Source organism: Paramormyrops kingsleyae, chromosome 11 (genome assembly GCF_048594095.1).
Source record: "Paramormyrops kingsleyae isolate MSU_618 chromosome 11, PKINGS_0.4, whole genome shotgun sequence".
In the NCBI taxonomy this organism is placed as follows: Eukaryota; Metazoa; Chordata; class Actinopteri; order Osteoglossiformes; family Mormyridae; genus Paramormyrops; species Paramormyrops kingsleyae.
The window spans coordinates 8,031,870-8,059,496 of NC_132807.1; the positions used below are offsets into that span (position 1 = coordinate 8,031,870).

At 41.6% G+C, this 27,627-nt stretch overlaps 1 protein-coding gene across 3 annotated transcripts in view; it reads left to right on the forward strand.

The window, feature by feature from the left end:
- Positions 1–14,579, forward strand: part of LOC111845002 (protein unc-13 homolog C-like) — an 84,578-nt gene extending 69,999 nt beyond the window's left edge. For 2 of the 3 annotated variants that reach the window (XM_072717967.1, XM_072717968.1), the window contains 6 exons: positions 820–900; positions 6,555–6,702; positions 12,071–12,163; positions 12,794–12,953; positions 13,234–13,520; positions 13,583–14,579. In XM_072717967.1, the coding sequence (XP_072574068.1) occupies positions 820–900; positions 6,555–6,702; positions 12,071–12,163; positions 12,794–12,953; positions 13,234–13,519 (768 nt within the window). In that variant the 3' untranslated portion in view covers position 13,520; positions 13,583–14,579. The remainder of the gene's footprint in view (positions 1–819; positions 901–6,554; positions 6,703–12,070; positions 12,164–12,793; positions 12,954–13,233; positions 13,521–13,582) is intronic. The other variant, XM_072717969.1, reaches the window with a different exon arrangement.
- The last annotated feature ends 13,048 nt before the right edge of the window (positions 14,580–27,627 follow it).

The window sequence follows — 27,627 nt, forward strand, 5'->3', positions numbered from 1 at the left end:
ATTGTGCAGTGTTTGTGTGCTATGTGAGGTGCTCAACAGCATAAACACTTTATCTGGTGAGACCAAATCACATACAGGTCCACACCACACTCAGGCCCAAACTCTGGGCAAACGCAAACTAGTCACAGAATTTAAAAATTATGAATAGTTTGAAAGTAAGTCAGAGAGACACAGACTGACCCCCCGAGAATCCTTTGGACCCACCTACATCCGAGAGCTGCACTGCACTTTCAGCCTGTAGCAGCTTTACAGCACAGTTAGCGCTGGCAGCCATTGCTCAGAGAGCCACTGTATGGCAGAGCCAAGACTCCACTCCAGAAAATTCAATTCACAGTCTTTATATTGTCCTCTGTGAAGATTCTTCCACACAGTACTGGACAAGTTACTTTCCATTAGCCATTACTGGCTTCCATAGGGAAATCCCTTAACTGTATGTAATATTGCTAAAATAAATCAAGGGAACAGGTGGGCAATTGAAGTGGATTTACCTCTTGGGTGTGTGTATAATGTCTGCTGCAGTTTTCTGATGCTTGGGGGTTTTCAGTTTGTTGTGATTTAAAAGCTTCTTACCATTTTCTGCTACCCGTCGTCCCTCCTAGGGGCTGCACTGGCAGTGTCTGACCTCTATCTGCAGGAAGTGAACCAGTTCGTGCTTCAGAATGGAGTGTGGCATTTTTTTTTTTTTTAACTAGATGTGAAATGTGCTGCAGTCATGTTCCCAAGAGTCCCCATTCAGTCAAAGGGGATTTTGTGAGTTTTTCTCTGACAGTGCCTGGAAAGGCCATTATAACTGTGTCCTCCTCTTTCCGTTTTATGCAGGAGCATGTGATCCGTGAGGAAGCTCGGAGTCTGACTCCCCGGCAGTGTGCAGCCATGGATCTGGTCCTGCCCACCATCAAGGTATTGCTCATTTCCCTATTCCAGACAGACCAGTAGTACTTTCCACACCACCACCCCCATGTTAACAAACCAGTGGTTCCTCCCTCAGGAAAGGGGCAGGATTAATTTGGCAGACAGGGCAGTTAGGAGGACAGGTAAGCGAAGGGACAAACCTATCACCTCCTGCTGCTGTATAGTTTGCTCGTCTTTCTTCCTTTTTCCCCTCATTAATCCATCTCACCGTGTCTAATTTGGAATGAGCCTTTTGATCTCCGTTGCCGTCGCCCTTTTCACAGGAGCGTCTCCTCATGTGTTCTTACCTGCTGATGATTTGGCCCACTGGGTCATTTGCCGTTTTTATTATTGTCATTTTTTAAATGCGCCCCCCCCCCCCCATAGATGCAATTTGTAACCTCGGATCCAGAAACCGCGGGGCAAGTGCTGTGATGCGGTGGCTCTCCCTGGGAGTGGGAGGGGAGGTAATTAGGGACCTAGGAGCACAAATGGCTGCGTCCTACAAAGGGGAGAAGCTGGTGCAGCCATGATGCATGTGTGACGCCTTCTGTGCTGATTCACAGAATTTAATCGATTCCCATGGCTCTGATGAAACCGCCCTCCCCATTCAGATTAATCACAGTGTGGACCGTTTCCTCATTAGCATGCCAAGGGATCGATTAGACGAGGAATATCTGTCCTGGTGAGTTACAGAGTTATAAAGTTCACTGTTAAATGCCAGATGGTTTTGTGAAAGGTTCTACATTTATGGCAACCTGTGCAGCAGGCCGATATGTTCCCCAAATTGATGTAATTGCATCAGAAATGTTGGATCACATACAGTACGTTAAAACAGTGAAGATTAAGTTCTGCAATAGCTGCTGTGAGCTTGGATCCTAGCGGCCTTGCAGGACTTTCTATCTGACTGTGTGTTGAACAGGAGACCCTGAATGCCCGCGTCTTCGTCAGATCCATCTCATGGCCACATGATTCTCTCTAGTCATGCCGCTCGCTCTTATTTCAACATGATTCTGCATGATGCGCGTAAATAAAAAAAATCAGCTCACTGTCACTTCTGAATTAAACACTTTTTTTTTATTATTCAAAATCAAGATGAAATGGGAGGCTTTTGTTTTCCTCAATGAGCATAACATTTGAAGTGTATTCTAGTTAATTCCCACCTTTTGTCTAAATTCGGCTGTAAAGTACCTTTGACTCCTTCCCTTTTGCTGAAGCAGCCTCAGGTCCACACCGGTCACAGCTTGTATCTAACAGCATCCAGATGATTACAGCAGATGCTGCTGCTTCTGTTCACTACATATTTATTTTCAGAGGTACACAGCCGTGTGTTACTCCACTGACATGCGCTGTCCCAGTGAGTGCTCTGTGCCACCAGGTTCTAGGGGAGCCGATGCCTGTGGCAGACACACACACAGGCACACAAGGTCATACACATTACGTCGTGGGGACCAACTGTCCCAACAAAGTGATAAAAACCTGTTACTCTGGCATTGTGGGGACCGTTTTTTGGTTTGCTAAAACTAAAAATGTCCCCACAGTGTGATAACCTGTTATTTGACCTGTTTGTATTTTGTTTGTTGTTACTCGTGGTTAAGGTTAGGGCTAGGTAGGGATAGTGCTGATTGATAAATCGTATTTTCATTGTCATCACAATATGAACATGTGGGATGAACATATCGCAAAAGACTGCCTGAAATTCAATGAATAAGGAAAATTATTTTTTTTTTTACACATGCCATGCATTCACACTCAGCATGTGAACGTTAGATCACATGCAGCTGTAATTATTTATTTTTTTTTTTGACATTGTGGGGACCATTTTTCAGGGCCCCACAAAGATCTGTGAATGCAATCAAAAAACTAAAAATGCCAAAAGTCTCGTATTTTGTTTGGTTACTTTTGGTTAAGTTTAGGGTTAGGGTTGAGTAGGGGTTAAGGTCATCATGTTGGAATAAGAGGTTTCCCCATAGAAATGAGTGGAGAGTCCCCCCAAAGATATCAGTACAAAGATATGACTCACTCTGTGTGCGTGTGTGTGTGTGTGTGTGTGTGTGTGTGTGTGTGTGTGTGTGTGTGTGTGTGTGTGTGTGTGTGTGTGTGTGTGTGTGTGTGTGTGCCCTCAAGCTTTCTATGCTTATGTTATGTAAACAGACACTAGTAGGAAGGTGTGGAAATGAAACGGTAATAGCAGGAAATTCTCCCGTCCTCTTGATGCAATTTAATTCCATAGTTTCAAAAAGCTGCTTCACTGCAAGGGCATGTCTATCCCCCCCCCCCCATAAGGAAGTCAGCTCTTTTAATGAAAAGCGATTCCTAAGAGGTGTCAGACTTGGACAGGCCATGCGATCGATCGGACCTCCAGCTAAACAAGCACCAGAGGACCTGAATTACTGATCTGAGTCCCACTTTATACCCTTAAGCTCTCTGCTGGCCAATCAGCCACCCCGTAAGCATTCCACACCTGGAAGATCTGGAAGTCCACTTCACACCTCATCAGAAACCGGGTTCACAATCACCACGTAACTCGCACGAAAGCAGGAAGACGATTATGTTTTACATCCAGAAGTTAAATTGATATAAACTATCAAGTGCTGTAAACCGTTGTTTGAATTACCTACATATGAAGTGCAAACCCCCCCCCCCCCCCAAAAAAAAAAACACATAAATAGTATTAAATGGACAGATGCTAATGACAAGGAATACAAACTGTTCAGCATTTAGACAAGAAAATGAATCTTATAATTAATCCAGAGGCACAGGAAGTAATGATATTTTTTTCTTCTTCTTGAACCATGGTTTTCGTTTGTGAGAATGTGCAGGGGTTTGGACAAAGGCGTTGTGCTGAAAGTTGACACTGGTCTGCTTAGCATTGCTGCCTCGTAGCCCAGTGGCAGGCTGAAGCCTCCTGGGAAACTGAGCCTCTTTAAGCAGGAATGAAAAAGCTTTATCGGTCTCAGCAGAAGAGCAAAATCGACTTTGATTCCGTCCTTATGGTAATTCAGCTACCGTGTACATACGGTTAAATCACTAATACAAGAAAAAATCTGTATGTGGGGTTGTACGGTGTATAGCACTGTAGCCTTGTGCCTGCAGGGTTAGGGGTTCGAATCCCACCTCTTCTGTAGGTGTTCGCATGTTCCCCTCATTTTGTGCAGGTTTCCCCCATCTACACTGGTTTCTTCCTGCAGTTATGTTGATGGTTAGTGACTGTATGAGCACTTGCCTGTAGTCGTGTGTCTTGCCACCACACGCTCCTGGGTACCTGGCCTCATGTGCAGAGCTGTCTGGGATGGGCTCCAGGCTCACCCTGACCCTGAACTGGCCAAGTGCTTATGGATAGAAGGAATAATTAGTGCTAACAAAGGTACATCTGCGTAGTTTTCATTTCTAACCCAATTAATTATTAACTTAATCTAAGTTATCCTCATTTTTCCCAGAAGGAAGGAAACATAATTTGGGAAACACTGAAAATCATTCTCTGATCTCTTCAAAGGAGGCAATCATGATTGAGGATAACAAATGATCCTTCTGTGATCCAGCTTTTGGAGATGGCACCGAGAGTGGGCCGATGCGGACAGCAGTGTCAATATATGGATCCATTCTCTATACACCACTGAAGGTCCAGCCGTCTGGGTCCAGTCGATGATCCAATAGCTCTGGGTCACATTGTCGTAGAATGGAAGCCAGAAAAAGTGACCAAGTGTTGACAGTTAGGTTATACAGAAGTCAGATTAACCAGACGGGGTACGGAACAGCCCCATGGAACGCAAAGCATTTATATACTCCACTGTTTTTGTGGGGTAGGCGATGCAGGGAGGGAGTCTGAGTGGACTCAGACTCCCACGTTTTATTACGAGTCACAAGCTTCATTCTCTGCCAGCTAGAGACATTTTATGAAAACGCCACCAGATTTCAGGACATTACAATACAACTTTTCCACATGAAGAACATTCTTCTGACCTTGGCTACATATATACAGATGACAGGTAGGCAGGTTAGATGTATTTCTATTGTAAAAATCAATTGTAATCCCAAAGTCTCATGCCAAGGCATTAGCATTGACCTAGAAAACATCCCGATTCACCTTAGTCAGCAAAAGAGTATCTTAGCAACTACTCAAACCACTTCTGTCTTTTGTAAGCTCAGTATAAGCAAGTTGTCCAGTCCCTAATGCCCTTCATGCAGCTTTCACTCGGTTTGACAGCCACATGGTGTTGTACGGTGACTAATGCCACACTTACAGATAATGCCCACCGGGTGGCACATAAAGGGGAAAACAACAGTGCTGGCCCAAATGCTAGTTCCTGTGGAGCTTCATGTTTGGCGACTGAGTATTTCAGTGACTCATCACTCAAAGGAACCTCACAGCCTGACAGGGTATGATGCAAATCGAGACAAAGCAGGTCCACTGAGAGCCACGAGGCTTTGTTATGCTCGGGGAAAAGGGCGAGCTGTGGAAAAACACAGCACACAGGTCTCAAAGTACAGCAACAGGGACGTTAGTGCAGCCAGAGGTGAGAAGCAAGTCATTTGTTACTCAGATAGGTGCCCTCTCAGTGCTATGGAATTGGCAAAATTTGGAATGAAACATGCCATAGAAGTTACATTGTAAGAAAACAGACAGCTTTGGGGTAACAAATCAAAAATGGAAGCAAAATGGAAGATGAGATATGATCGGGCTAAACACAAACCAGATTTTTCTTGAGCATGGGCTTGATGACAGTGTCCTCATAATGATGTATATGTAAAATCAAACGTTTCCATTCTCATTTACACTCAGGCGCTTTCATTAGCTGTGTGGGTGCGGGATGGTTTATAGTGTCTGGTGCAGCAAATTTACTTGAAACAAAAGCAGTTGACTCAAAATGCTGAGTATGACTGAAAGCAACATTAGCAGTAGATGTGTTACTGGATTTGTTCTGATATTCATAACTTTGCTGTCAAAGAAATTCTTGAAGTCCATCCATCCATTTTATATAATCGCTTATGCAATTGCCTATCCCAAAAATGCTGCAGGGAGCTTGATGCTTGAGCAGGGAACACCCTAAAAGGCTACAAGAAGCAGAAACCTAAGATGGTCACTGTAGCATGAACAGGATTTATGTGGTTGTCTATCCAGACATGGGCATTTTAGCAAAGAACTTAGTGGTTGATGTTATATATACACACTGTTGAGCCAAAACATTATGACCACCCCCATGTCAAGGTCTGGGATATATTACATTCAGTACTCGTAGCTGAATGCAGAAGAAATGTCAGAGATAGAGAGTGACTTTGACAAGAGCCAAATCATTGAGGTGACAGAAGTGCATCTGAGCATTTCCAAGATGCAAGGATTGTGGCGTGCTCATGGTCAGTTGTGTGTTGTGACACACCAGTCCCACATTCATCATTACAATTGTCTAGGATTTATGCCACAGAACCCCTTTGGTTGTTTGTACCAGAAGGCATAGCCGTCATTTACAACATTATTCACTTACTGTGGGGGGGGGGGGGGGTGCATCATGCTTTGGTTCTTTGGTGTGTGTGTATATTATATGCATACATACATATATATACACACACACACACACACACACACACATAGGAATGTGAGCAATGTATACATTTCCCATTGATTGATTGTCAATGTGAATACTAAACTGGCTTTCTATTCACAGCAATACTTCCATGCCGGCGGAAACGGTCTGAAGAAGTCATTCCTTGAGAAAAGCCCTGATCTGAAGTCATTGAAATACGCTCTCAGCCTTTATACACAATCTACGGATGCCTTGATCAAGAAGTATATAGGGACCCAGAACTCTCAAGGTGAGATCATTCGCTTCATGTGTTTCTCAAGGTGAGATGACTCCCTTAGCATGTTTCCCAAGGCAAGATCACTAACCTGGCATGTTTCTTAAAGCAAGACTACTCACATGGAGTGTCTCTCGCATCAATTTTCTTGGGCTTGTTTCTCAAGGTGAGATACATCCAAGAGGAATATTTTGTAAGTAAGAAAATAAGCAGTGTCCCTGAATAAGCAAATAATTCCTGTAACTAAATAAATACCAGTAATTGAACAGTGGACAAATAAATATGGTTAAACATGAAACACTGTACGATAAACATCCCATATAGTGTTCAACAGTGTAAGCTCACAATCAAGACGAGAAGTGTGGCTGGTCGATGCTGAATGTGCATCACAAACATACCATTGTATAGTTAAAGTATCATAAAGCAAAGTGTGTGTGTGTGTGTGTGTGTCTTTTTTATTTTTCTTTACTGGAGGCCCAGCATGTCCCTTTATCCCAGAAGATGAACTGGTAATTTTTTGTGCATTACAGGTATTCTTCACTGCCTGTCAAAATCTAATTGTTGCTGTCCTCTTTTACTTTGTCCATAATCAGAATAATTATTTCCTCCTTGCAGAGTCCTCTGGGCACTGCTGCAGTTCTGGGAATGCACTTCGTTCCCGTCTGGCTCTCTACTTTCTGTCAAAGCCAAACAGTCAGAGTTATATGCTTTAGCAAACCTAATGAGGAGTGTAGACCCCTCCACCGCTGACTCAATTAAAGTGCCGCTCCACATCCCAGCAGAGACGCTTGCATTTTTGTTATCAAAACAAGGCATAAAGCAGCAGTGGTGCCTTTTAAAATACAGGGGGAGCCCTTCTCTGGCTTGTGCAGGGTTTTCACAGCAGTCCCATGTCATGATATGTTGGTTCATACTCTTGTAATTGGCCAGTGAAAATAAGCAACAATTTGAAAAAATAACAGGAAGTAGATGTTGTCCAGCTCTAAATGTGCTGGCATTTGATTAATGACACGATTTTTTATACTGCCTCATTTATCATCCTGAGCGCAAGTCAAGACAACATATGACCTCCTCTCAAATCGTTGATTTTTTTCTTTTTTTTTAGCTTTTGCCAGAGTGACTTTTCAGAATGTGGAATTGCGTAATTTAAGTGGATAGTACATACATGACAGGAAATTCAAGGAGACAAAGTGAAAGGAGGAAATGCTTGAAGGCAGCCTGCAGACAGGCAGATTTGAATTGTTTTTTCGGAGTGTCTATTTACACTGCCCATCTCTATCTGCCTATTGCTTCATCTATTTACACCAGGCCTCCTCAGTCTCCGCCCCCTGGCTGCACAAAAAACATAAACATTGTATTGCTTGCATGATTGCACGTCACTTCAATGGTGCCAAAGTGGGATACAAATATAAAGGGTGCCAATAATAATAGTGATAACAGCAATAACAACAACAATTATTATTATTATTATTATTATTATTATTATTAAGCATTTTTGGCTACTGACAGCTGGTTGCCAACAGCATCTGCCTCCTATATAAACCCAGGAGCAAACAGCCACATTGGCTATCTACCCCAGGTACAGATAGCATTGTTGGCTATTGACACCTGGGTGACACAAAAGAATTGTAATAAGGGGGGTGGGGGATAATCTTGGGGATCATAACAAACACGTGTGGAGCCTATAAACAGCAATCTAAATTCCAATTGCGCAAACAGACTCACTCCTAATCCTTAAGTATTTCTCACAGAGTGCCTGTATGTACACAGTCTTTAATCCTCAAGTATCACATACAGTCGCTGCCTGTACATGGCATTTGTTTCTCGAGTATTAATCAAAGTGGGTTGTCAGTCAACATCAGCTTGATAAGAATCTGAAGTCACTGTCTATACACGGTGTTTAATCCTCAAGCATTAATCACAGAGTCCCTGTATGTGCACTGTTTTTCATCCTTAGGTATCAGTCAGTCACTGTATATAAATAGCCCATGTAATGAAATACTGAACACTGCCATAAAAGTTATACCAGCTGTAGACAATGAACAGATGTCCTGGCAGCTCTGTGCCTGAATGGCGAATTCCAGCTCGCTCCTGATGTGCCATCCACCCCAACGGCACAGGCCCTGGGGGCTTCCCTAATTAAAGCTCCTTCATTGAAACAACCAGTAAACAAATGTTTCTTACAGAAGTTTTTTTTCCTTTTTAAGCTAAGGAAAAGCTTTATTTTTTACCATGAACTTAAGACATTTTTATCATGAGTCAAATCAATGTATGTAAATATATTGAACAACACTTTATTTTGTGTGTGTGTGTGTGTGTGTGTAATTATGGTATTTTTTATCTGTATTTCGATCTGTTTGTTTCGAACTACAAAATGATGCACAACCTAAAGCTGCCAATCAGGCAGCCAGATGTAAGACTTTTTATGAAAGATAGGTAGCCAATTTTTTAGGGGAGAATTAAACATATGGTAGTGCATGTACTGGGCATCTTTAGGTCAACCCTGACTGAGGTAAGCAGTCTGATAGTTGCATGGATGGAGGGATGGATAGATAGACGAACAGACAGACATATTCCTGCTGAATGCCTTCAATAACTTGAGGAGATAGCTTCTGTGATCTGAAACTGAGTAAGGCAGAAGGACATGTCAGTCTATCCAACGTACATGAAAATTCTACAAGCATTTTGGAAGGAATAATATCTATGACAAATACACTTATGATGGCTGTGAAAGAACTCAGAAGCTTGATCTGAATATCGCACAGACCTGAGGCCCGTGCCTGCCCTATTCTCATTGGAAAAAAATATCTTTAATTGTTTATAAAGCAAATGACTATGATGTAATTTATCACCTCATTGATGATCACTAGCATTATTTGAATTAGCTTCTGAAGCTGAACCACAGGAAGAATAATGAAAATAAATGAGTAATTCACGAGTAATTGTCCCCCCCCATACCTGTGAACCCATCACGATGATGGGTGGGGAGCCTCAGCTATACTGGACTCCATAACAACACTGGCTTGGGACCTTATTCCTTGAGCCTGAAGGTATTGAAACTAGGTGCCAAGACAGGATGCAGAGAGAGAAAACTGGACAATCACAGACAACGACCATGTCAGTGGCCACTGGTTTGCTTACACTATTGGACAAAACTTTGTGGTTAAACCTTAACTGTGGTGTAAAGGTCGATAGGATAAGATAAAGAATGCATGTCTTTGGGGACATAATGACAGAATGATTTATATACAAGAATGACTGTCAGTACCCTCCAAAATCATATTTAATGGTCAGTTGCTATCTATTCACTAGCAATTCATGTCATTTAAAATTCTTTGTTTTTAATGGTCTCTGGTTGGAAGGTGGGGCTCAAAAACTGACACATTATGGGCAGTTTAGAGATGCCAGTTAGCCAGCATGTCCATGGGGAAAAAATGCCAACTCTATGCACACACACAGAGGGATGAGATTCAAACACCCAGCCCAAGAGGACTGAGGTGCTGGGCCACCTCCTCAATATTCCATCCAAAATGGGCGTGTCCCAGCTGGGCCACAGGAGCGGCGCTTTGTGACTCAAGGGTAAAGGGTGGGAACAGCTGGTGATGAAACAGGAAATTATCTGTAGGCCAGACCATCCCATTTGACAACGCTTTCTGTTCGTTCTCCAAAGAACGAAGGCTATGCCTTCCTAACCACATCCTTCAAAGGGTGCAGCCCCTGTATTCGGACACAGCCAATGTGTCCATGTGCAGGTCCTGCAGGTTCTGACAGCTGACGGGGGAACAACCGAAATGTACAGACCCTGCAAATGCCAGTGCTTCTGACACTGTCTGCATATCGATGTACCCTCTAGTTTTTTTTTTTTATTTTTTTTTTTATCATCTTCGACTAATGAGTCGCGTCAAGGCAAATTCGATATTTATCATCATTTTGTTTTTTAGAGCATCAGTGGTCTGTCTTGAACTCATGGCAGAAAGCTGTGTACAGGCTCCAAAAACCCCTCAAGTCTGTATGTGTTAATATTCATATTCGTCCCTCCCATATATTGGGGAGAAATCCCCCCCTCCCACGATCTCAGTGGCCAGTAGTGTTGAGGAGCCGGGTTCAAACAAGCACCATGTTTGTGCATTCTCATGTTCATGTGAGAACTCCAGTTTCCATCCACTATCCAGATGAGTTCTCCTTAGTGTGCTCTTCTCCCACTTTATCCTCTATGCTTGCTGGGTAAAGGTCTGACTCTCCATGGCCATTACAGGGGCAAGCAGTTAACTCCATAATGGAGATGGATGGGTGTAATATCCATCCGTACATCCATCCACTTTATGTGCCCGCTTATCCTATTCAGGGTTGCAGGGGGTATGGAGTCTATCCCAAAGGTTGTGCGCGCAAGAAGGGGAATAACCCAGGATGGGGCACCAACCCATTGCAGGGCACACACCATGCAAACTCCACACATAGACTAAGGGTGGCGGTTTGAAGCTTAGTCCCAGATGTGTGAGGCAACAGTGCCATGGATGTAATGTACAATTAAAAAAATTAAATCAAATCAGTGCTTTTGCAATTCATGATTTATTTTTAATCAAGCGGCTGTCTTATGAAAAGTGCAGTGATCAGTACTTACTAAATCTTGCATTGGTTGAATCTACTTGGAAGTACATACACAGTTCCTCTGACCAAAGATAATATTTGAATCTTCTTTTGTATAGCAGCCGTCACAGGAGCACCATCCTATCCCTAAGCATCTGCTTACTCCTGGAATGACTGTAGGGATTCCTCAGGTGTAACACAGGTGTCATCACAACCTACTTATCAACACATCAGTACCAGCTGCTGCTGGTTCATCTGTCACAATAAGAGAGATTGTTCCTCTGACGGTAATTGGTCAGTGCGTAAACATGCCATTTTCATTGCTTACTGCCGTTCTCGCTTTTCTGTGTCAGCTGGTAATCTCTGGAGCTGGGCGGGGCCATGCAGAGACCCACAAGCTAAAGGCTGCAGTTCCAAAACAATCAGGAAGTGTCACTGCGTTTACACTGAGAGCACAAATTGGTTTTCATATTGACACCCCGAGCCTTAAACACCTTAAAATAACGATTGGTGGTTGTTGCTGAACATCTTGCTGTAGGCCATAGACTAAATGTTTTTCATTTCCAGCGAGCTCAGGAATGAAATTTAAACGAAGGCACCACTCCACAACCCTGCCACTGTAGGCAATCTCATTGTTGTGTGCAATTTGCTCTTATTTACTTTGTTAATGTAGATGTTTAATGTAGAGTGTTTCTTTTCCCGGGGTGTTTCACAGATATATCAGTAGCCTTGCATCACTGGGAGTGGTGTCTGGGGGGGCTCATTTTAACCCCCTCCCCCTTTTTTTTAACACCAGTTCAGCCATCTAATGGATCGCTGGGTGAGGTGTCCCTTCAAGTGGATCTCGTGTCTCATCCAGGCACTGGGGAGCACAAAATCAGTGTCAAGGGTAGGACTCTCTGACACCTACGGCTTACTGCAGGCTTCAGCAGCAAAGACAGATCTGAATGCTGATTCTCATCTTAATATTAAACCATACACATCTATGTAACTTGTGTAAAATCAACAACTGTTTTAAGTAGTTGCTTTAAAATTAAGTTCTGTTGTCAAACAAAATTTGAGCCATTAAACTGATCATCACTCAGATACACAGATTAATAGGGATCAGGTTACTGTAAGAGCATCAGTGGAGAAAACCACTGGACAGGCAGGAATCGTCCATCCCACAGTGTTTTAGATGAATGTTGTATATAAAAACAAATTTGATTTCAAACCAACTGGTTGCTAAATGAATCTGCACTCGGGCCTTGTCATGCCAAAACACCCACATGCTTAGCATTGAGCTCCTTTGAGCATCACATCATTGTTCAGACCCTCCAGGGGTGGGTCTTTAACCGAGGGGTACACATACTTACCGTCACATCCCTGGGTTATAGCCACAGGGTCAGCAAGTGTTAAAGATTCTGTTCTCAAGTGCAAGGAGAGGTTCTGTGGCATCTACACTCTCATAGACTGTCAGATAGAGGCACCTGTAAAGCAATCTTCTCTCACCACAATTCTTTGTTCCACACTCCCCCAGTTGCAGCAGTGAAAAGCATTAGCTGGCAGACCAATGCCATGTTCCGCCCCTTTGTGGAAGTCAATGCCGTGGGACCGCAACTTGCAGACAAGAAGCGCAAGTTCAGCACGAAGACCAAGAACAACACCTGGTCCCCTAAGTACAACGAGACATTCCAGTTGTAAGTCACAGCCCTCTCCAGGATTACTTAGGGACTAAGCTAATTCACTGTGTGGTATAGTCACTCAGTTTGCCATAGACAGGTACGAGGCGGGATATATTTGTAGTTGTCATGGAGTCACATTCCTGAATATTTCTTAGATTCAATTGGCTATATGTTGGCATTCTTCCCCCACAGCTAATGTATGCAGAATCTGCAAATCTCCCACATCAGTAATTGTTCTTCCATACAAAAAGCAGCTGGCTGAAACGATGCGTCTCTTCCTGTCCCAATTGTGCAGTGTGCTGAGCTCCGAGCACGAGCCCCAGGCTTATGAGCTACACGTCTCGGTGAAGGACTACTGCTTCGCTAGGGAGGATCGCATCATCGGCATGACAGTCATTCCACTGAAGGACCTCGCCGACAAGGGAAGCTGCTCAGGCTGGCACCCCCTGGTTAGGGACATCTCCATGAACGAGACCGGCCTGATCATCATGAGGATACTCTCACAGAGGACCAACGACGAGGTAGCCAAGGAGTTTGTGCGCCTCAAGTCCGACGTCAGATCGGCCGAGGAGACGTTGTGAGGTGGGGGACGCCTTCGAGGAGAGCTTGTGAGTTGGGGGACGCCTTCGAGGAGAGCTTGTGAGGTGGAGGACGCCTTCGAGGAGAGCTTGTGAGGTGGGGGACGCCTTCGAGGAGAGCTTGGCCGTGGATCGGGGTTCCATGCTCTCCGTCTTTGTGCATGTGTGTTAAACATCTGTTGTAATGTTCGTTAAGCTACAGTACATTACAGTGTTTACCTACAGTACACTTAATCTGAAGTAATCTATCTTAAGGAGATGTTAACTTTTGTACTGAATCTAGTCTTTTTGAACAGTAATTTGTTCAGATAAAGTGCCAAACCAGAAAAGGAAAAAAAAAAAAAAAAACAACAATGAAAGCTAGTCAACTAGGTATATTTCAATTTGCTTGAAGAGTTTGTCTTTTTTCCTTCACACTTCAAATATTATATTTTGTCATGTTTATCATTTTGGTACAGTGTTCTTACATAGCACCTGTGCATGTTCTGTTCATGTCTGTGTGTCCCCCCAGAGTGACCATTGGTTTGTGGCCAACGTCTTCGTCTGGTTGTTTGTATTTTGACCTGAACTGATTGTTTTTTATGGCGATGACTGCTATGAAAATCTACATACGTGTTTGTAATTTTATAACCACTAACAGCAAGGACAGCCGCTTCCAGGTCTCTTAAAGGGGACATTCCTCCCCCCCTTTTTTTATTGGCTTTCAGCCGCTCTCGATTACACTGTGAACATGAACAAGGCCACCTTACATAACATTTCTGACTGACTATATTGTTTAATATAAAAAAAACTGCCAAAGTTCCCAAATCTGTACAGAAATCAGCCTGTGACCTATAAGACACACCTGCACATGCACCACAATGTCACTGTCGAAGGGGCGATTTCAGAGATGTTTATTTTGTGAGCCTGTTCTGATGTTGTAAATGTTTTGCATAAACTGTTTTATCAGCTTTAAGCCTTTTCTTTACTGGGGAGGGAGTGTAATGTTTGGTAATTATGCAACATTCCTATGTATTGCACTGTTGGCGAACTGTTTGTCATGTAAATATATTTAGTGAACTTCTGAGTATCTCTGTGTGGTCATTTTTTTTTAATTCACGTAACCAACTTTTTATATACTGCCTAGAGATAGGAAATGAGATGGGAAGGATCAAGCGCTGTCAGACAAGTACCCAATTTTTCATTGGTTATTTCCTTGGTTCCTAGGTGACAATCAGATCCCATCCATCAAGGCTTGTAAATCCTCCTCCAGAGTTTTGAAAAAAATACACAAGTGGACATGGTTGCAAAGGGGCAGAGGAAATGCTAAACTCAATCTACATAATAACAATGTTCCTAGTAGCAGCCCAATCAATATGGCAACATCTCAAACCACCCTATTACACCAGTGATTGCTCATACAACCTCCACTTGTCTCTTCAAAAGCCTCACTGAATCCTAATTGAGCAGTGCAAATAGAACAGTATCCAAATTCAATTCTGCAATTATACTTTACAATGGCCCCGCTTAATCAAATTTTTTATTTAGGGCCTTACAGGTAAACATAAAAACTGTCAAAAAGTTCTCAAAACTCAAATGTCAAGTAAATGCAATGCTATTACACATTTTCCCAATAATGTTCTTAAAATGTGTGTGACCGTGTACATTTCATGTTCCAGCACAAATATCAAACTGGTCCTGGATAATAATTCCAGTAAAGTATGAAAATACCAGTATGGGCTGCACTTAAATACTGATACCACATATCAGATTTTTTTTTCTAATTGATAGTTATAATACATGGTCTTCACATGCTTCACATAACAAAGCACCTAGTGACTCAAATTGCAACAGGTACCCATCTCTCTTCCATAACCATTTCTCCAGAACAAGGTCATGGTGAGATATGACTCATCAGCTTAACATACCACTCCAGAGATGAGGTGTCAGTTTGTTTGAACATCACATTTCTGTGACCCTTATATGCAATTATAATAAATGGGCACAATTATTCCATACTGCTCATTGCTATGGTACCCATAGGGTCAACATACACCAAACACCTTTGAAAAAAAGGAGTAATGCCCTTCAGATCTAAATAGTTTTGCAATAAATTATGGCTCCAGTTACGCAACCCCCAATATATCATTACAATGACTTAATGCTGGAGATATCTATACATTGTACATATTAAAAAAAATTAAAAGTATTTTATTTGAAATTAAAATAAAAAATATGAAATATAAACTTCCTAATCTTTTACTGGTATGTAAATTATGTCATACAGCTGTATGACATACAGAAAATGTTAGAGCTTAAAATAAATTTGAACTAGAGCACATGTAAAATGTGCAAATTTACTCATTATCTAAAACCAGAGGGCTGGATTTGGTCTTCCCTTTTTAAGGCTATTTCATCAGAGAAGAAAAATACATTTCATGAACTCCTTTGTGATCTTGTTTTATTAGCTTCCGATTGGGCACATAGAAGGACAGAACTGCACCTTCTGGTCATGAGGAAACAGCACTTCTTACCTCCAGCTGTCACTGCAATACTGAATTATGTATGATGCAGGACTCACTGACATATTTAGCATCAATGTTGCCACCACATAAATCTCAGGAATCGCCATTTGAGGACAGACACCACAAAGGAAAAAAAACAAAAACACTGACAGCAGATATAAGTAGTTATTTCTCATTTTAAATCATTTACTGTACAGGATATACACTGCTAATTGTGTAGCTCTTTTAATCAATTTAACTATAAGAAAACATTGGATCCTGTTACCTACACTGCCTAACAAAACTTGCATTCGGTCTTGACCCTAAAATACCCTAACCTCCAATTTCTAATCAATGTGTTGACCACACTTGCTTACATTTATATATAAATAGATATTGCATTAAAAACAGTAAAATGTACAAAACATGTGTAGTATGCATAAATCATTTACGTCAGGCATGTTTTTATATGTATGAATACATAGCATTGCTGTATGTATATGGAACTAATTTTGCAAATGTCAATAAGCTTATTATAGTGTTAAAATGTCTGCCAATTTGGAGTCTGATTTAATCTTTAACCTTCCAGTAATTTCCAAGCTTGTCAGTCTGTTAGTCAGTTGGCTAGTCAGTCACCAGCACAAGGCTGGTGATCCTATCACGGGCACTATGACACAGCCATTGTAAGTCTCTATCCTGTAATCCCTTTATCTTACAATTCCCATTCATACTTACTAGCAATTCTCATTCAATTCAAGATTTACCTTAATATGCCAGGGGAAGTGGCAGCCATTTGGACCCTCAGATTTTTTTTTCCCCCTACAATACGATTGTTTCCTTTTCTATCTTGTATTCTACAAATTCTGCTACATTTCCCACTCAGAGGTAGAAAACATGGATCAATGGTTACATTTTACATCATTTGTACTTTTGGGCACTAAATAAAAATAACCCTAGCCAGGAGCCATACCAGTTGCAGTTCAGACTAGGTAACCTTCCTGAAGCTAAGCAGGTTTGGGCCTGGTCAGTACTTGGATGGGAGACCAACTCGGAAGGCTGGGATCCTGCTGGAAGAGGTGTAGGTGTGGCCAACAGGTGGAGCCCATCCCAGTGCCCCGGTACAAGTATTGGGGACACTATGCTGTAAAAATGGTGCCATCTTTTGGATGAGATGTAAAACTGATATCCTGACACTCTTAGGTCATAAAAGATGCCTGAGCATCTTTCAAAAGAGTAGGAGTGGTACCATGATGTCCCGGCTAAAAAGTTGCCTACTGTAGCCCTATCTATTTGGTGAATTCTCTTCTGCCCCTTCATCACCTTAGCTACTGTGTGGTGAGCATACCGCTGCAGAATGACTGCTGTTGCATTGTCTATTACAGGGGTTAAATAAGAATTAGATTCTGCACAGAATGGGGGGTGGGGCTGAGGAAGTTGCTCTGTACATTAGTTTATTAGTTGTTATATGTATTTATGATCACCATCTATCCATTTTCTATAACCTATTCGGGGTAGTGGGGGATCCAGAGACTACAGGCACAAGGCAGGGAACAACCAAGGCTGGGGTGCCAACCCATCGCAGGGCACATTCACACACATGCACAGCTATGGGCAGTTTAGTAACTCCAATTAACCTCAGCATGTTTTTTGACTGTGGGAGAAACTGGAGTACCTGCAGGAAACCCCATGATGACAGGGAAAACATGCAAACTCCACACACAGGGAACCCTGGCAGAGACTTGAACCAGGTCCCAGAGGTATCAGCCAACAGTTCTAATCACTCAAAATGGATCAAAATGGCTTTTCACCGCAAGTTATTCATGCCAATTCATTCGTAACGTCCCAGTGAAAATGCAAAAAAATATCAAGATATTCACATATTGCTTCTTACACACATCTTACTAAGTCTAGGTAGTAAATGAAATTTTGGTAGAAGTACAGTAAGCAAAATAAGTACAAAAACATGGGACAAAAATCAAGACATCAAGAAGGAATATCTCATCCACTCGAGAAAGTAATGTTTGGTCAGAGCTACTAATGAAAATTAAAGCTGATGGGGGAAAAAAACATGATTTTAGTGCAAAACTGACATTTTGTTAAGCTATTCACTTTGGATTTTTTTCCAAAATTTTTTAAATTATGAAAGAAAGGTTAACACTGAAGGAGGAAGAGCTCTGGCTAGGTGCAGTTTAGACATAAGGAGCTGGAGCTGGGCTCTGTCTAATATTTAAACGCTGGGTATCGCACATTAGAGGATGCCATTCTGACGAATAAAAAAAAAACTTTACAACCTTATCTATTTTTAATGTCATAAAAGTAACTACTTTTACGAAGCAAGAAGTCATTTCAATTCCTTCAAGGTTAACATTTTAAGTATCTGCAATATTAAAAAATAAAGAAGTACTGTCCCCCCGCCCCCCAATTGCAATCCATAGCCAAAAACAAAATGCAGACGCTGGAATGATACATACTGCACATCTAGTCAATGTCAGCACAGAAGTTTATTTACCACCATTACATGTCATCTACTCAATGTTGATTCCTAATGCCCAGACAGACAGCATTTCTCCAGAAAGTGATGTCCTTTGTCTGGGCCTCTTCAGGCTTCCCAGAGGTGTGTTCAAACTGGCATGCTTGTAAGTTACCAAAGTCAAAATGGATCACAGCCATATGCATTGTGGCTCTCTCTTTCGGTGCTAAATGATACCTCTTTACCACAGTGGTGGTATTGATCTGCTGTTGAAGCCTCTGCCCCTCTTTGGTTCCCTAAACAATATCTATGTATCTATCTATGAATCCATCTGTAGCTGGTGCTGAAATCCACCTCTATCTGCTCAGGCCTCTATGTTAATAGCCCAAATCCAGTTTCTGGCCCTGCTTCCAGACTTAATCATCCTGGTACAATTCTGCATGTATAAATAATTCCTGATTCCTTAGCTGAGATTTCCTGGGTATGCTTTAAACAAAAGCACTCGGGCATTTGTTCCGTTTATGACATAAGCTAGACTGTGTGGAAGTAAATAATCACCACCCGAGATCTTTCAAGCCTCTGTTTTCTATTTACAAGTGCGATACAAACACTGCAGGCAGTATAAGGGACTTGCAGCAATCTGATATGACTGATAACACTGGTCAACAAATTTTTACTTTCTTTTTGTTACAGAAATAAAAATATTTGAACCTTACAGCATTGATTGTGCTGAATTAAAATATCTAATCAGAACTGACCTATCATGCAAGGATTTGAGTGACACACAAACTTCACACTATACATATATTTACAGTATTTGAGCATGGTGGAAGTGACTCATCTTAAAGGTAGAAGTGTATGATTTTCTGCAAGCATTCTGGCTTTGATATCATTTTTCCATATAAAAAGGAGAGCAGGACCCTGTCAACACGTCCAAACATGTTACTGCCTGTAACCTCTGGCAAAACAGACTTACAAGACACTGCATCTTTCTGTGAAGTCCTAAAATGTTCAGAAATAGAATTTAAATATTTTTCCTAAATTACTCCTAAATATGGCCATATATTCTTAATAAGAAGTTATATATTATCAATACAGCGTAAAAATGACATCACTGAAAAACTACGGGTGAGGGCAAAATTCTGAGCGCATTTCTTAAATCAAAGCATTAAAATGTACAAAAGACACTCCTCAGATCTTATAACTATGTGGTGTGAAAATCTAAATTTCTGTGATCAGCATCTCAAAATCTATCTGGCACACCAAAAATAAGGGGAAAAACTAGAGTTACAATCAGTTAAAAGTAGCAATAATAAAGCTAATTTTAACACTGATATTACCAACAACAAAAAAAAAACACAAAAACCTGAACCTTTGAGAGAAACTAGACCACAGAACAGCTTTTCATATATTTTATACAAAAAGATTACTTACCACGACAGTCATATCCAATATGAAATACAAAAGTCCAAGCACTGTTATAAAGCAGAGCAGCAAAACGTCCAATATTAACATCAACATTAGATGTTATGCATATGCAATTGTCACATTGCAAGGACTGCAATAGTCAGCTGGGTTGAAACCATTAATAATTCATGCTAAAACATCTTTAGGCAGTGACAGGAAACAACACCACCTAACAAGATTTGCAATTTCAATTATTGTTCCTTTTCAAGATTATCTCGGCCTAGTTCATGTTACAAAATTAGTCTAAAGTTTATCGCTGCTACTTTTGCCTGAGTTCCTCATAGGTTCAGAGCCAATCACAATCATTTTCATCCTTTATGTCAGACTCACTCATAAACAATGCAGCACATCAGAGATAAATTTAGCAAAGATGATCGAGGAGGAGAAAAGCAAACATGAACTGGTAACCAAAAGACATTAGTCTTTCACTGCTTGAATATCAATTTTGGATTCCATAAAGACAATATTGAGTAAAAGCAAGTGATTTGCATAGTGTTTCAGCACAACTCGCGGCAACACCACCAATTTATCTGACAGACTGTCTAAAATTGTTTTATAGATGAGGCAATATTTATCGGAAAAAAAAATTCAAAAATTGCAATATGAATTTTTTCCAATATTATGCAGCCCTATTATGGAGTTCAAAATACAAACGATCCAATAATGATGTCACGCCCCGCTCCGTCCGCTCCTAATGTGTGCCACGCCCACCTCATTACCTCCTGTTTCTCCCCGATTGTTCTCACCTGTGGCTCGTTACCCGTAGTTTGTCTTTTGTATTTAGTCCTCGTCTGAGTCAGTCTTCCCCAGACTTGTCATTAATGTTACTCGTCGTTCTTCCCCGTCCTGTGGATTCTCCCCGAATAAACCCCGTTTACCCGACTTCCTGGCTCCTTGTCCCTGCTTCCCGGATCGCCTCCCCAGCGACCGTGACAAATGACAACTTATAATGCGATTAGATTTAGGCAAGTTACATTATTAAAATGGTTCAGTGACCTTGGGACCTGAAAGCTGGCCGATATAGCACACAACCTTCCGAAATTACTTGAAGCAGATCCGAAATTCTTTGCAAGCATGAGAATCGGAAGGATCATCAAACGTGTTCAAACCGCCAGACTTGAGAACCACCAAAAGATAGCCTTCAGTTCAACTGGCAACCACTGGCAGGCCTTCAAAGCCCCAGGCCTGTGTACTCGAGATGACAGGCAGACACACTGTCATATTCTCAGTGCCACTTCCTGATCTTGTCTGGTTAAAGTAGCACATCACCAGAGCTATGGCATGAGCTTTCATATCCTCTTACAGCACATTTAGATCTAAAATACAGCTACTCATCTCTTTAAAAAAATTTAAAAAAAAGGACAAATTGACACAAGAGTAAGACATTAAACTAAGTGGGGGGTCTACAGTCCATTACCAAAGAAAGTGATAATCGTCACCCAAGGAGCCATGCCATTTCCTGAGCGTGGCGCAACGAATCGGTTTTTGCTACTCTAATGTACTTAATTATGAACATCTACAGCTACTGGCAAATTAGAAATATACAGATATCTGTATTTTATAAGAAAGAACAGCAAGACAAATGCCGTGGTTACTGAACGAGCCGTATTCTGGTTCATTGTCATTGTCAAAAATATCTGAAGGTCGTCCGCACTTTGACAATAAAAACAGACAAAATTATTTCCAGTGGTCACACTCCAAAAACTGCAGTGGGTACTGGTTTCAGTTTCATAATCTGCTGAAAAAACAGTGGTTCAGGGCAACAGCAGGCCCACAGTTTTATCCTGGGTAATGATCGGCCCTCGTCGTTCCACTGAGACCTCCTGTCATCATGCCGAAAAAAAAGTCAGCCTCTCTCCTCAGCAGAGGTTTCCGGAAAACAGCGGCCAGCAGTCACACTAATGAAAACTCAGCCATCTACGGTAAAGTGCCAATAAGAACTTCTGTCACCAATGGAGCTGCCGGCACCACACACACACACACACACACACACACACACAGGTTTGCAATTATATCTTTGTGGGGGCTCTCCATTCATTTCCATGGGGTAAAACCTAATCCCAACATGACACCCTTAACCCCTACAAAGCCCTGACCTTAACCATAGTAACGAAACAAAAAACCAGACGAGGCATTTTCAGTTTTTTGATTGCATTCATGGACCTTTAGTCCCCACAAAGTAATATAAACTTATTACACACACACACACACACACACACACACACACACACACACACAGTCAAAAGTTTGGACATGCCAAGCTGCCAGCAAAGCAGAGTGATTCGTCACATGACCTGGCCACCTGACGGAAACCCAGTAGAGATGTTTTGAAGGAGTTTGATCAGAGTGTCAAGAAAAAAAGTGGCTAATGAGTGCTCAGCATATTTGTGGAAGCTCCTTAAGAACTGCTGGAAAAGCACCCCAGGAGGCCACCTCATGAAACTGGAGGGGTCACCCACCCTGCTGACCACAGGATTACAACCAGCAACCTGAGTCCCAACCCACAGAGCTGCCCCCACCCTAAACAATTTTTTTGGTTGTTGATCTCTCAAATGTGCTCTGTCATCTCCAGCTCTTCTCTGCTGTCTTATAATAATTTCCAAATTCATATTCATTTCTGTGGACAAAACCTGAATCTCAACAATGACGACTCCTACCCCACCCTTTCCTTGACAATAAGTAACTAAACAAAATATAAGACTTTTGGCATTTATAGTTTTTTGATTGTAATCACAGATTTTTATAAAACTGAGTCTTCCCTATGTAGGGACTGAAAAAATGGTCCCCAAAACATCAAAATAATAGGTTTTTATCACATTGTGGGGACATAGGATTCTCACAAAGTAATATATACCTGACACACACACACCGCACTGTCCTCGCATTTGTGACCTAAAAGGGAGTCCCCATTAACAAAGGTCACTCACTGAAAGGTCTTGGGCCTTTAAACAATATCACACTACAGCACAGAGTCATCGCAGCAAGTTAGGGGGAAGCTGGGAAGAGGCAGCTGTCTGGCCTGTAATCGCTGCAACGAAGAGCCACGCAGCCGTGCCACTGCTACACAGCCCTCGGCATTGTGGGCGGCCTTGAGGGCCCCCTGCTCCGTTCAGCTGCTGAGCACATGCCCGCTGACATGTAGCAGGACAAAGGCAACGTTTGACTTCTTTGCCCCTGCCTCAGAAGTGCCATCTGGATCCTTGGGGCTGCCCAGGGAATTTCAGTTAGGGATGTGTGACGACAGCGCCCACAGCCCTGCGGTGTGTGCAGCCAGGGGTCAGTCCTGTCCCACCCGGGGACCTAGGCACATAATTCCTGAGCTGTAAACCAATTAAGGTCAAATGGTTTGATGTTCAGGTCTACCTTTCATGACCATGACTGGTAAAAAGACAGAAAATGTAGTATTTTTGTTTGTAAACCAGGGGCTGCTGAACTTTTAGGCATCTAACAGTTGCTAAACTATATTTTATTTCTTGTTTAAAGAGGAGAAACTTGTGTTATTCTTTGCAGAAGTATTGTGCTTTTGCTAAGCAACTGAAAAATCCATATGAAAAACTATAGCTTCAACAGAGACTAGTTGAACAGACTGTTACATAGTGTCACATACTACATTAGCTAATAACAGGAAATAAGCAGCTACAAAAAACTATACAGCTTCAGCAAAGACTGTTACACAGCGTAACACACTACATTACTTAATGACAGGAAATAAGCAGCTAGCTATTGCCTTGCCCCTATATTACAGCATCATTACATCCTTAATAGTGATCTGCAGGTATTTCTATTAGTCACAAAGAGAAATACAGCTAAAAAGCCTAAGTGATGAGTTTTTAAAAGGTCAGCCCGAAAAGGGTGACAGCAATCATAAGCTGAAATAAATTACTTTGAATTCAAAGCTGCCCACTGTCAGAGTTTATATATTCTCTCATCAGACGTGGCCATTTCAAGTAACAGTGATGAGCTATGACAATATAAAAAAAAATATAACCCTTTAAAAACCCTTCAGCCACACCAGAAATCATTATATGAAAGACTGAATAGGAATATTCACTTTCTACAGGCGAGACATTTTTTCCTTCAAAATGACATTAAAATTAAAGCCGTCATCGTTACTCTACTGAACATGATTACGCGATGATTTAAAAGCATCGATTAAAAAATTCCTTCTCGATTACTCTGCAATATGGCAGAAGGAAGACGCCGCACAGAGGATGAGGGCCCAAATAAAGAGTGAAAGCATCATGTGCGTGGAAGCATTACAAGTGCAGCAGTCTGTCAGTATTGCAAAGCAGAAGTAAAATATCAGCACAGCACCACTGCAATGCAAATATATCTTAAAAGAAGACATTCGAGTTTGACGGACTCACCATATGTGCACCATTTAGCCTCTCGGAGTAGCCTAGCTTACCGAATTGACTAAAATTATTTCTCTTACATCAGTGGTTCTTAACCTTTTTTTGCACCGCAACCCAATTTTTACCCTGCCAGCTCAATTTTTATTTTTAATTTTTACTGTAGAATTTTCTCATAATCACCTCCTAAACTCAAGAGCATCTGGCTGCTGACCTCCACCAGGAGGATCTCCACTAGAGGGACGGAAACACGTGATCTCCACAAGAGAGTCCGGACATGACGTTATGCAAACTTACGCCATGGAGGCAGTACCAGATATCACATGATCTCCACGCACAGCCTGGATTTGTCAGTGGGAGAGTGTTTAGCTTTGTCGAAAGAAAATAGTGGGTAGAACAAGCAACAACGGTAGCATTCGACCGGTGATTTTTTTTTTCTTCTTCTCCAAATTTAGCTTTAAATTGAATACTTAAGCTTAGACTGACTGTGTCTACTGAAAAAGAAAAAAAATATTTATAAATTTATAACTACATTTATAAATAATTGTCTTTTGCGCACAAGTTATTATTTGGAAGGAACAAGTTAGCTGCGTATAGCTGTCACAGTTAATGTAAGAGGTTTATTTCAGCACGTCGTACTATGTTTGCTAGACCTGGCATTAGGGTACAATAAGATACAATAGCCTTGCAATTAATATTAGTGGAAGGAGTAAATACAACGCTGCCGCGCACTACTTTGACATTAAGGCTGAGGTATAGTCCGTGTGAATGGTCGCGACAGCTGAAGCGCCATGAACAATACTTTTTTCCTTCATTATCGGTAGTCAATAATAAAACAGCTATAAACAGGTACAATAAATACAATAAATAGCTGTCAGTAATGACAAGAAATGTTAGGAGAACTTGGTGAGGCGAACAAATCAACAAACCGAGTAAAGTGGAAAACATAGTATATCTTGACGCAACCGAACCAAACATGAGTGTCATATAAAGCAACAACACAGGAGGCAGTTCATGGAGGCAGGCATGTGTGGGATTCAATAGAATTGTAAAGAACATACAATGAATAGAGGAAAAGGAGAATATAGCTTAAAGCAGGGCATGATGAAATTGAGGGGTTAATTATACAATAATGCCAATACTAATTTACTAATGTCTAATAACACAGTGTTGAATATAATGCAGACACTGGACAGGGGAACTGATACTGGGCTTGCAGGATGGGGCGATCTCACTTCATGAAGTTCGGAGGAATCAGGAATTGATAGCGAGATGACCTGCACCAGAGAACAGGTCGAACTAATACTTTTTCTAATTCTTGTACAACATAGGAAAAGGGGGGGGGAGACATGTACTCACTGGCTAATTAGAGCAAATGTCAAAATATGTTGTAGTCACGTAGATGGAAAAGTACAGAAAAGGGGGGCCACACCCCAAAAGGCCTATAAAGACCTAGAGCCGACACCTATGGTTCGAGCTTCTTCCTGTACATGCTGAATGTATGTCAGATGGTTGCTCCCAGATTGCAATCTGTCAGAGAATAAACTGGTGACTTGCAACTACTCCTCGACTGTGCAGTGAATCTCTTCTCATCAACGGACCCGGCGGAGTTCTGACTCCAACACATGTTTGTTCCGAGATGTGGTAGCTCGAACGGGAGATTGTCGGACGCGATGTCACTCAACTTGGAATTTCCGAGTTCTGAGAGGAAAACAAACGCACCATAAGATAAGACGTGACGATCTGGGAGTATTTTACGCTTTAAACAGAAACCAGTAGCACAGCGATTTGCAATCTATGTAAAATAAAGTTTTGAGGTGGGGATAGCGTTAATGGGCAATCCCATTTAACAAAGCGCACGCCACTGCAAGACAAAACAAAGCAATGGATGATTTGAGAGTCGCTAACTTAATTGGACTGTTTTGCGAACTCGCTGCAACTTGTGGATTCAACCAGCCGCAGATTCCAACTTTTTCCATCCGTAATTATATATTATTTTTTTAAGCTAGTAAAGTATAACAAAGTAAAAAGAGCACATGTGCATGTAACGCCATGTCGATGTAACCTACTGCTTTGTGTGTGGAGTTTGCACGTTTACTTTAAGTGTGCATGGCTTTTCGACGGATCCTCCGGTTACTTTCCACTGTCCAAAAATATGCAATTTAAGTAATCTGGAGAGCCTAAATTGACCGTATGTGTGACTGATTGCCTCCTGACAATTACAATATTTATATATTACATCATATTATAATACATTATTTTACATTACATCATACATAAACAATAAGTCATCATATTAAATCAGTAATTACTCGATTGATATAATCGATAGTGACAACCATACGTTAAATAACAAAAAGACAAGCATTCTCCTCTATATAATGAAGCACTGCGGTACAGCAAACACTGCACATTTTGTCCTGCAGTAAAATGGCCTTATCCAGATCAGGACAAGCCATAAAAAGACCATATTCTTCTGTTCACTTCTTTATGATATAGGCACTGACCAAATCGATAAAATGTTTATTAATGGCCAGTTGAACCCTCAGAAAAGTTCTGTAACCCTCCACACGGTAAGCATGTGGGCGAACAACAAGAAGAGGTCCACAGCTTCCCAAAACACAGAATGTGTGAAGCCTGCCCCATGGCCAGACATACAGATGAACCTATTTCAGGCTTGTCTTTGTGAGCACAGGCAGAAAATAAGGTTTGTCTTTCCTCCCTGCCAGCCTGCCCCCCTCCCCTTTATGGGAGTTCGGGTGTGTGTGCGTGCACTTGTGTATATCAGCAGACACACACATACATGTATACACATTTAGCACCGCAATACTGCATGATACTTGCAGTGACTCCAAGAACAGATCACTACAAGCTATGAACTTACATCACCACTGCATGGTGTTTACAGGGTCCTTTGCTCAAAAATATTGGATTGTGTGTGTAAGATAATGTGCGGGGCTTTTCTGGAGCTGTGAATCAAAGCAAACCAACAGCATCCTTAATAAATCTCACAGGTTCCTCTGAAAGGTACATGACGGCTCATTTCCCTGGGATTTTGTTCATTTAACTTTACTTGTGATCCTACAGTTTGCTTGGCCAGAGGATATGCATAGATCTACTCAAGTAACCTTTCAAGCCTGTATAATTATAGTAAATTCAACGGCATCTCTCCGCTTCCTGGGAAAAGCAGAGTCAGGCCCCATAAACACTGCTCACAGTGCTGTTACAGTACCCAGTTTGCAGACTTCACCTCTGCATTCTTCCATTCAGTTCCTTTCAAGATTAGCAGCTTAATGACCACTGTGGCAGTGTTTTGAAGAGAAGGATATCCTGTTGACA